The sequence below is a fragment of the Dermacentor andersoni genome, chromosome 1 (genome assembly GCF_023375885.2).
Source record: "Dermacentor andersoni chromosome 1, qqDerAnde1_hic_scaffold, whole genome shotgun sequence".
Taxonomy (NCBI): Eukaryota; Metazoa; Arthropoda; class Arachnida; order Ixodida; family Ixodidae; genus Dermacentor; species Dermacentor andersoni.
In genome coordinates this window covers 395,599,318-395,610,874 of record NC_092814.1, presented here as the reverse complement: position 1 = coordinate 395,610,874, position 11,557 = coordinate 395,599,318, and the positions used below count along the sequence as shown (strand labels likewise).

At 42.2% G+C, this 11,557-nt stretch overlaps 1 protein-coding gene across 1 annotated transcript; it reads right to left on the bottom strand.

The window, feature by feature from the left end:
* Positions 1–394: 394 nt before the first annotated feature.
* Positions 395–11,247, bottom strand: LOC126518560 (uncharacterized). Its single transcript, XM_050168339.3, has 6 exons — positions 10,994–11,247; positions 10,823–10,923; positions 6,323–6,422; positions 4,385–4,482; positions 1,716–1,935; positions 395–642 (listed from the first exon to the last, which is right to left on the bottom strand). Exons 1-6 carry the CDS (start codon positions 11,184–11,186, stop codon positions 560–562), a joined length of 795 nt encoding a protein of 264 aa, XP_050024296.1. The 5' UTR covers positions 11,187–11,247; the 3' UTR covers positions 395–559.
* Between the last annotated feature and the right edge of the window lie 310 nt (positions 11,248–11,557).

The window sequence follows — 11,557 nt, the reverse complement described above, 5'->3', positions numbered from 1 at the left end:
TCGACATCACAGTCATCCGACTTTCTGATGAGTTTCTTTGGAATTTTCTGATGTATTCCTAATGTCATTCTAAAACATATTGGCCACCGTCTTTCTGTAGAATACTTGAAGAGTGTTTTTCTTGCGAGCATGAAATGTCTTCCTAATGTGCACTCCAGAGTAGCTTTCTAGCGACTTTGTAACGTCTTCCTAATGAACTTCTAATGAGCTTATGCATTATTTTACTGGCGTTTATAGCATTGCTATAAAAAAATTAGGCACCATGTGGTAACGTTTTTCCGTGTGTCCTGATGCACAGATATTATTTAAAGAGTATGCACGTGCCTGACTGCCTTTGGTGCTTGATATATGAAGCCTACATATATGTGTATATCTCAAGCAAAGGTGCAGCACATTTTACAACATGTATGTGGCCCATACATATGCTGCACATAAGACGAATCTCAACAAAAAGAAGTTAAAAACATTTAATAAATACATACATGCTTTTTACACTGTAGAGGGAGGTTAAATAATGCAAAAAAATAGCATAAGTCTTGTATATGCTAGTAGTTCCCTTTCATTTAATCTCCCTGCTAATCATAGAAGACAGGCTGCTCTTGATGTGGAGCGTGGTTGTTTGAAAATGGGTGCACGTGTACCCTGCATGGAAGAAAAAAGACAAAATTAACAAAACTTGGCAATCAGCCAGTGAAATACACTGTATTTACCCAAATCATAGACCACACATAGTTGATGTGTATCGTGTAAAACACCAAAACTGCCTCCACAGCTTTTGCAACCGCCCACTTCCAGAGCTAGTGTCATCATCACAATGTGTGAGAGAACACATTCCACATACACTAGTGATAATGGGCCAGGTTAACTACTAAAGCGAAATGAAAATATTTGATGTGCTAAGTTATAGCCACAGCACACCACACGTCAAACTGGTAAAGTGGTTAGTTGAGGCATGCATAATCATCCTGCTCATGGCTTTCACAGTCAAATATCAAATGCAATGGGATCCACGGGGAGCAACATGTACCGTATTTACGCGCATAATGATCGCACTTCTTTTGTCAGAAAAATGGACGCAAAATCAGGGGTGCAATCATTACGCAGGTTAAATTTCCGCAAAAAGAAAAACAATTTTTTCGTCCTGCGTTTGCTGCGGGACACCAAAACAAAAATGGCGGCAGGCGGAGCAAGCCGAACGCGATTTCTTCTTCTCACGAGTACATTACGTGCACTGAAACAGTTCCTTCCGTATCAGTAATGAATAATATTGTTAATATCGGCAAGTTTGCGGCAATAACGTAGCCATGTCCACTTTGAGGGGACAGAAACAGATGGGTGCGCTTAGCTGCCAGTGACATAGAAAAAGCTACCCGATAGCTCGGAAATAAATTTTCATCCTGTGAAAGTAAATCTGCATCTTTCTTGATTGCAAGATGCAATTCTTGTGTTAAAAATTCTGTGGGCTTTAATTGTGTGGCCCACGCTATGGTGGGGGGCTCAGGATTAATTTTGATCCACCGGGATTCTAACATGCTCTGAATGCATGGCACGAGTGTTTTTGTATTCCATCCCCATCAGAATGTGGCCACTGTAGCCTTGATAGAACCCACAACTAGATTAGCGCATCGATGTGCTACAGCCTAAAGGTACACAATGCTACAAACAAGGATCATCTTTCTATGTACTGCATCTTTGTGGTTTAAGCTACTACATACCGATGACAGCATTCAGCTTTAACGGGCAAAGCCCTTCTTTCACTGGGCCCTCTTTGTTGGAGTTCGAGCCCTTCCCGTACAGGGATTTTCCTCGGAGGCCTTCATCTCCAAAGACATGTCGCAACAAGTTGCGGGCAAATTTCGTGGGCAGGCCACCGCAGTGTGCATGGAGGCGGCTGAGCACTGTTTTTTCCACCAGAATGCCACCTCCAATGTCCACCTGCATAAAGAAGGTAAAAAAAAAGACACATTGAGATTTCCTTAGTTAAGGGCTATGTACACACAAAGCAGGCATTACAATGCTTTAAATGTAAAAACAGCTTGCACTTGATCTAATAAAACAACGAATTTAGTTTGTTATAATCTTTTCTGTATATATAACAATCCAAGGTCAAATGCCCTCCTGCATTCCAGCAAAACCATTTTCGATACCATGACTTGCAACACTAGCTGTAGTTGAAAAATAGTACAGTAGTCAGACAATAATATTTGGCGAAATATACTAAAAAATCATTCCATTATTCAAGATGCCTATATTTCATTTGAGGACTTCTGAAAGTGTTCTGTAGACAAGCATTTTGATCTATAGGCACAATAATTATCTGCACCAGAGAAAAAGGAAAATGCTTATGTTTACTCATGAATCATTCATGTAATGGCGGTCGATATTTTGGTTTCCATCACATTAATAAATGGATGGTGTTAGTATCTGAAAGCCCAATTAATCCTGCAGGTCCCAAAAATCGGGCTGAAATATTCGTCAGAGGCTGTTTTTTTTTCTTTCTTAAATATAAATTTGGCCCTAAAACCAGCCCCAAATCAAAAATAGTAAATTTACTAGTGTCTATACCACATTCACAAATGAGCTTTAAGCATATGGCATTTTACGACTGAGTACTGAGTATTGACAAACCATAAATGCTGTCTGCATTACCTGTGCGAAGCTCTACCAATTGAGCTACCGTGGCGCCGCCTTCCCATCCACTTTCTGGGGTATTTATGTTTTGCTAATAGAACTGACCCTGGGAATGTTAGCCAGTGCCACCACTCGCAAACCTCGCTAGTGGATGTCGGACATCCTTTCTGCCGCAGGCGTCACGAGTACGTGATCTTTCTGGGTGAAGGTATCTGGTCAATAAACCCGCACATGCTACCTGAAGGCATCAATGTTGCTGGATTCGAGACCCTCATTATGTAAGGACGAGAAGAAAGGGGGTTAACTGACGGCCCCGATTTTTATTAATCGTATCATGAGAAGCCAACAAACGAAGACACCAAGGACAACACAGGGGAGATTAATTGTACTAATTGAAATAAATTAATGGAACGGAAAGTGGATGAAAAAACAACCTGTCACAGGTGGGGAATGATCCCACGCCTTCGCAATACATGTGCGATGCTCTATCAATTAAACTAGCGTGGCACCACCTTCCCATCCACTTTATGGGGTATTTATGTGTTACTATGTACTAAAACTAACCCTGAGAATGTTAGCCAGCACCACCACTTGCAAACCTTGGCGGCGGATGTGGAACATCCTTTCTGCCACAGGCGTCATGAGTATGTGGTCTTTTTCGGCGAAAGCAACTGGTTGTTCCACATGCACTGCCAAAGTTTGCGAGTGGTGGCACTGGCTAACACTCGCAGGGTTAGTTTTAGTAGCAACATATAAATACCCCAGGAAGTGGATGGGAAGACGGTGCTGTGGTAGCTCAATGCGTAATGGGAAGACGTGGGTTCGTTCCCAACCTGCAGCAAGTTGTTTTTTCATCCCTTTCAAGTCCATTAATTTATAATTTATTTATTTCAATTAGTAAGTACAAGCAATCTCCCCTATGTTATCTTTGTTGGCTTCTTAAAATACGAGCATAAATGCTTCAATTTTAGGAGTTGTAGTGCCTCTGGGGAGATTTGACCGTTGGCAAAGTTTCGTATGGCCGTCGGGGAATCACTGATGATTATGCCCGCTTGTGTTTGTGCTATGGCAAGTGCGATAGCTATTTCCCCTGCAGTTTCTGCGGCACAACTCCTAAAAATAGCTAATAACTACCACAACAAAGTGTCGATCTTATCTGGACACCCCCTCACCCAGTACCAGACAGTAGCCATGAGGCAGCGCACCACATGGCTCGAGAGCTTACGGACCGACCCTCAGTTAGACCCGCCTCACCGACTACAGATGAGCAGGAAGATAGAAGGACCAGACTTCACGGAATTACACAACACCATAGATTTCAGAGTCGTACGTTCCCGCTGACGCACCCAAAATTAAGGAAAAAAATCAGTCTGTCGAATGGCGGCAGTTACAGACCAGATCCTATCTGAGCCCAGCTACTATGCATCTAATACACCCAGATTTATACACGACGGACAAGTGCAGACGTTGCGACTCTAGAGCCACCCTGGAGCATATCCTATGGGAAAGTACGGCTGTTATACAGGATAACGGTGACGCAGCCTCGAACAGCGACAGCCTCTGTGTGCGCTGGGAGTCTGCGTTGCACAGCTCGGATGTGCAGCTCCAACTCTGGGCTGTCCAGCGAGGCAAGGAAGCCACCAAGGGCCAACATGCCTTTGTCGAAACCTAGGCAAGGTCCAGGCCCACCCCACCAAATCGCAGGGCACTGAATAAATGAATTAATAAATGTTTCAAGGAACAGGTATCTTACTTGCTCGGCCTGCACCACTTGTGTGGCCTTCTGCACGTCTGCCAGGCCCTCTAGCTTCCTCACTAGCTTGTTGGCTTTCTTCAGCATTGCGAAGGACTCTAGAGCAGACACAGAATAGGAAAGAAACATGGCATCATTTCATACATAACTGCACTGAACTCCAGTTACATGTCATGCACCTGTTAGGTCTGTGTAATGGTTGATGTACCATTCTGGTCTTGTGAAAGTGGTGAAGTCCCTTTTGGAATTTGTGAATACAGTTAATAGATATGATGCTAAATTACTAGCAGTCAACTGTTAACAGGTGTACCAGCTAACAAGAAACAAGTTCTAAAGAAAATAAAAGCTTTATGTGCACATGTAAAACAATTCAAATAGAAAGTCTGTTAATCAGTGATAAAAAAACTATTAAGAGGAAGCTTTAGCTCATTGCCAACTCCTAATTTCCCATTCAAATACATGTAAAATGCACAAATGCTTTTATGAGGCAACACTAGACCAATCTAAAAGAAGCCTGTCACAATTGAAAGAAAAATTCTAGCAGCTCAAGGAAGCAGAATTCTGTTATAAGGCCTGGAATCTTTCACAAAAATTTGCAAAACAGGCATGCTTCAAAAAAATAATGCAAAAGTTTACAACTCCGTAACTCTGCACCAAAAAGCAATATCGTGCTTCTGTAAACTGCATTTGCTACAGCTACAGCCAACAAATTTGACACATGAATTTATATATAATGTGGAATTGCTGCAATTTTTTATGAGGGTTTAGCAAAGGTCGTACTCACAAATTAATGGTATATATTACGGCAATTTCGCATGCTTACAGATTTATTACTAGGAGTAAGTAACAGAATTCTGATACCCTTTTTTATTGCATAGTTGTACATTCGACAGGCGAGTTTTTTTAATTTTCAATTTTTAAGAATCTTCTAAAAAATATTGATGGCCGAAATAAAATTTTGGCTTCCTGCAGTCAGTAGGTTTTAACTTTTCTTTTTAAGTGCAACAAAGTCAAACAAAATCAGTGTAGTGGTTGCTGAAAAAAAGTTGTATTTAGATAGGTGCTCCGGAGATAAAGCAACCTCTTAAGAAAAATCTGTATGTTGTTAGCATCGCTTCTCCAGTGTTGCTAACAACATACAGATAGATGATTTCATCTGCACAGAAGGCTTGTTTTTACTTTTTGTGTGTGTTAGCAGGGATGCCCTTCATATTTAGAACTTTTCAGTAAAATAATGACTACATGATAATGAAGATTTGTCCTCAAAAAGAAGCATGAATCTAAAATATTCCAATGAAACAGTGATGGCCTTAGTTAGTGCTACGCCACCTAAACAGAATAACGAACATTGCGAGATATATTGCTAGCCCGTTTTCTACTGACCTAACCTGCAAAGCACCTTTAACTTCATTTAAAAAAACATAAGGCTGATATTTTTTTTGGTGCTTATTAAACCTACCTGCCTCAATGTTCCGGCTACTTTATGATTTATTATACAACTGTTGCATAATGCACTGTAACAAAGGCACCGACTGAATATATTTAGGAATTATTCCTGTGGCAGAATTCGTGGAACCATCCTGCATCTATTAAGCTAGTGTATGGCAGAACAGGTTCCAGTGAAATAGCAGAAATTAAATTTTTTTATTCATACCAGGCATTTCATGAAACAATGAGTAATTTGCAAATAAAGAGCCTATAAGAGAAAGACAGGCAAATTTTTTAAGCATTATTTGTGGTGGCAGACATTACACCTATACACTAATCACTAAAGCAATCATTAATAAAACACTTGCAATGCAGGTGGCGATACTTGTTACAATTTTTCTAATAGCCATGTCAGGCTCATACATAAATAAAGCATATGCAGGTATCTGGATCGGAAATATGCGACAAATAAGGGAAAAAATCCGAGACGTGTGGAAAAAAATATCTCACCAAGGTTGTTGTTTGCCGCTTCTAGCTTCTCTTTTAGCTCCCGCACCTGGCCCTCCAAGACGACGACCTTTCTCGAGGCCTCGCAGTCACACCCTTCACACTGTGCCCATAAATATTGCATGAGTCAAGATGACAGTTTAATCAAGCATCAAGTGCATAGGGTGAAAAAAATCCAATGGCTTCCTTTTTAGTAAACAGTGCTTCACCAAATTTATTTGACCTTGTGTGAAAGTCACAAAAAGCAATGACAATTTTTAATATGAGTGCATGAATATTTCAAGTGCATGAGTAAGGCACTAAAAATAAAAAAATTAACGAAATAATTTAATTATATTTAGAATAATGGATTTCACTCTGCGTCGTTTGAAGTATTTTCTACTTTTTCAACTTGCAACAGCTACATTTGCATGTTTGGCAGGCTTCAAGCAAGCAACAAAAAAAATATAGATTGCAGAACAAGAGTGTGATAAATACCACAACCTAGGAGTTGTGCAACTAAAACAATGCAGTAGTGATGGCATCCAGATGCCGCTTCACTTTTAATGCACCCTATCTTAAGCATAACTGTGCTTTGTTCAAGAGAAAGCTGTTTTAACTACAACTATGGAATCTATTCTTCAGATCATGGAGGGTTGCAAGGAAGTTTCCATAATTTAATGCACGATTTAAGGAGCATTTCTGAAGTGGGGCTATCAAGATCTGTTCTAGACAATGTACAACTCCATATTATACAACACTTTTTTGATCCAACAACCTCCTTGAGCGAGCTAGCTCGTGAGCATTGAAGGTGCAAGGAATGCAGAACTCCAGGACAAACAGCACAAATAAAACAGCATAGTAATACTACATATGAACTTCCACTGGAGAGAAATGCAACAAAAGAACAGAAACAGGAAATGGTGGACCAACAACATTGGCTATATCCATGGCTAAGTATAGCCACTCCATTGACTTCTACGATGATGATAGCGCATTTTAAATTTTTGCTTCAGTTTTACTAGCAAGGCAACATGTTCGAAATGACGCTCTTGTTCCTATGCTTTCTTGGCACAGGATTGGTGCAATTTTCTGCTAAAATGTCAGAGCAGAATGGCAGAGGACTGTTCTCGGCATAATTTGGCACAAGTGTACCACCACTGAACACGTGTGCATAGCCTGTAGCCCCTGATAGAGGTGAGCTAATGATTTATTTGACAGTGTGATAGATAGATGATGCATTCTCACAACCATCACCTTCTCTTTAGAGCACATTATGCTTGATTTTGTCAACAGAAGATGAAAAGAATACCAATTTAACTGACCCGTTGTCTTCAACACAATCAAAGCTCACTGTGACAATTTATTTCACTGGTTGTGTGCATGTGTGCTTGCCACGATAAAGGTCTAAACTGCCTGTGAATGACCTACATTAAAATACAGTGACTACCAGCTGGCAGATACAGTACAGTGCAAGAGGTTGATATAATAGTTCTGTGGAAACCCGCAAGGTGGAAAGATGTAATTAATAAAGGGAAAATGGAGATGTTCACCCAATCGTAGCAATTGCTGCAAAGAAAAGCCTCGCAGTCCCGGACCAGGATGAATTTTTCTTCAACTGCGAGGCTTTTCTTTCGAGGAACCCACATGGGTTTTCTTTGTGGCAGTTGCTATGAATGGGTGGATGTCTCATTTTCCCTTTATTACCAGTGCAAGAAGGGTGAGCTTCCTGCAAGAAATTGCTGCCTCAGTTTTAGCCTCAATAAAGCAACACGCAGTAGATGAACTAACAGCCGCGCTTCCACTTGGGCAGAAATGAGCCCAGTTATGGTGTCCTATGTGCTCTAAATTTTTCCATTAAGACAGCTGGGAAATGTGCTCTATTAAAGTGGAAAGTTGGACCAGTTGGTATACTCTCATAACGACAACGTGTGTGTAGTGACTTTTGAAGGAGAGGAAGAGAGAAGTGCAGTGCCGTAACTGTCTCTCAGAGGAAGACACCTCAACAGCACTGCACAGGGAAAGGGGAGTGGGGAGAAAAAGATTAGGGAGAGAAGGAAAAGAAGGCAGGAAAAAAAAATAAGAACGGTGAAAAAGCAATGCAGGGCTTAGAGCCGCGCTCTCAGCTGCGTGTCACAGCAAAAGTCAAGTAGGGCAGGAAGCACTTTCTTGACAATGGAAGGGTGGGCTGCCTGAAAGAGAAGTGCTCCTTCCGAGTCACAGGGAGTGAATGCACACAGGACAAGCGCTGTCCTGTGTCCATTCTGTCGTCATTTTGTTCAAGCTGTTACCATTACAAATGTGCTCCGTTGTGTCAGTGCCGAATAAACCGGCACATACGTGCTGAGCGGTGCATAACAGAAAAAGTTGCTGTCAGTGCAAGAAAGAAACTGCACACTTTGTAACATGAACAAAAATAGTTTACGGTACAACTCTGTTGTACAACTATTGTAATGTTGGTCCAACAGGGCACTGCAGTGACGCAAGAGCCCCGTGTGCAGGGGCAAGCTCTAATGGGGCTGAAATCCCTTGAAAATCATATTTGCAGGTATGCACATTTCTTTGAAAGTCCATATGTTCTGGTGAAGCATCAAGGTACAAAAGAGACAAGATGAAGCATGGTGTGTAAAAAGAAAAAAGTGCTGGTTGCATAAGCAACTTTTTGATCATACTGTCAAACTAAAGGTGATCTAATCTGTGCATATCATATTGACCGCAAATAAAGACGGGGACAGTGGAAGAGAACACATAAACGACACGAGCAGTAACTTTCAACTGGTTTATTCACGGCAGCCCGTGGGCATATGTGGACAAATAGATCATGCGCAGAACGCAGCAAACAAGAACACTCATCAGCCTAGCGGGGCAAGCAATTATCAAAAAAATCTATTTCCGATTTAAACAACCGAATGGAAGTGTCACTAACACAGTCTTGGCCTTTCTTTTTTATGTGATAAGCCTCCATCGGTTCGCGTGCAGTCTGGTCCTGGCTTCTCCCCAGAATCTTTATCTCCTTAAAAAGAGGTGCACAGTGAGAGGAATTGCAGTGCACAGGCAAGTGCGCGAATTCATCTTTCGTTAACTTTTGTTCGTGTTCCCTGGCTCGATCATTCAGGTACCGTCCTGTCTGCCCTATGTAGGCCTTGCCACACGCCAGGGGGATCTTGTACACAACTCCTTCATTGCATTTTGCATGCGGCTTGGTATGGTTCTTGCCACAGCCTTGCCTTCCTTTAGGCGCGGCTCTGTCCCCGCACCTGTCGCGATCCTAAAGGAAGGCAAGGCTGTGGCAAGAACCATATCAAGCCGCATGCAAAATGCAATGAAGGAGTTGTGTACAAGATCTCCCTGGCGTGTGGCAAGTCCTACATAGGGCAGACAGGACGGTACCTGAATGATCGAGCCAGGGACCACGAACAAAAGTTAACGAAAGATGAATTCGCGCACTTGCCTGTGCACTGCAATGCCTCTCACTGTGCACCTCTTTTTAAGGAGATAAAGATTCTGGGGAGAAGCCAGGACCAGACTGCCCGCGAACCGATGGAGGCTTATCACATAAAAAATAAAGGCCAAGACTGTGTTATTGACACTTCCATTCGGTTGTTTAAATCCGAAATAGATTTTTTTGATAATTGGTTGCCCCGCTAGGCTGATGAGTGTTCTTGTTTGCGCGTTCTGCGCATGTTCTATTTGTCCACATATGCCCACGGGCTGCCGTGAATAAACCAGTTGAAAGTTACCGCCCGTGTCGTTTATGTGTTCTCTTCCACTGTCCCAGTCTTTATTTGCAGTTAATACGATATGCAATAAACACTAACTAGGCCAAACTGAAGTTCTTCTGAAGGATGTAATCTTTGTGAGGGGGCTACGTGATAAGCACACATATTGACAAGCCGATGTTGTGAAAGCGCCTTTCACTGCAGTCAACATACTCTGCAATGGAATGCATTTTTTTCAACTGAAGTCAGCTGCATACCAACATGTTTGCACTATTGTGTCATTATTCCTGAAAAATGCTGGAGATATCCAGCCCTTTATGCAATATCTACTTGTACTTAGAAATTAGTGCTAACACTGATAGTGTGCTATATTTATTATGACTATAGTTGCACAGGTGTAGATGACCTTTAGAAGAAAGTGCGTTTAGCATAATCGCCGTTATTTGCCTCTTAAGCCGACGTGATATCAGAACAAATAACTACAAAATAATTGTTTGTGCTGTTACCACCACCTAAAATTGCATATTCAGAAAGTATTTTACTCATTGTATTTTGCCTGTTTATCCTGCTCTACTCACTCCCCTCTGTAATGCCTTTGGAGCCTGAGGGTATAAAGAAATAAAACTTCTATCTCCTCTCGCACACGGTTCACCAGTGCAAGACTGTTTGCTACTGCAAGAACACACGCCTTGCACCGCACTCGGAAAGAATACGGCGCAAGGGCCACCCCGCGGCCGTGCGCAATAAGCACAGCTTTGGCAACAGCAAATTAATAGCAAAATGAAGAAAACATTTGCCGGTGTACCTTTCTTTTTGACGCCACCTGCCCCACTGGCTGTTCGCCCCTCCGCTGCAGGACCGCTTTCACAAGCTGCGTTCTTTTTTTCTCCAGTGCTTTGTGCACGCCTGCGTATTTGATGCGTACAACACATTCGCGATTAGAAAATTTACAACCATTGTGCCATTCTGCACTCACCAAAATCGAGTAATTGTGCCTCCGCTGGCGCCGAGTCATCGGTCCACTTTATCGACACAGTGCTGCCCCGGACCTGGTCGATAAAACCTTCTTCCGTCAGCAGCCGGAATCCCAGCTGAGCGTCGACGATGGCGCGTACAGAATACACGTCCCAGGACTCTTCTGTTAGCCATTTCACCAGCACATGAGTCATGCTCTAGAATTCAAGCTGGCCGCTCCGCTCCAAAAAAGATATATATACACAACTAAATGCGCACGTGGGAAACGTCACCGCTAGGCCTGCCTCGATATGTATATCAAGCCCGGCTGAACGAGCAATGGCGCTGCTGTCTAGACAACCTTACATGGTAGAGATACACACACGCAAGCATAATCCGAAAGGTAAAATTCGTAAATTTACTAAAAAATTATGTAATTGTATTTAAACCGACATGTAACAAGGGTAATGTCGTACTAAGTTACCTATGGTAGTGCGGAAAAATCACGAAATGAACTAAAATAAATAAAACAAACATTCATGCCTCTCGTAGCCTAGCCGCCTAGCCTAGCCACAGCCGCCGCCAC

Coding starts and splice junctions, on each gene's coding strand:
- LOC126518560 (XM_050168339.3), bottom strand. CDS start 11,186: ATGACTCATGTGCTGGTGAAATGGCTAACAGAAGAGTCCTGGGACGTG. Junction 10,924..10,993: donor GGCACAATTACTCGATTTTG/GTGAGTGCAGAA, acceptor TCAAATACGCAG/GCGTGCACAAAGCACTGGAG. Junction 643..1,715: donor AAAGCTGAATGCTGTCATCG/GTATGTAGTAGC, acceptor TCTTCCATGCAG/GGTACACGTGCACCCATTTT.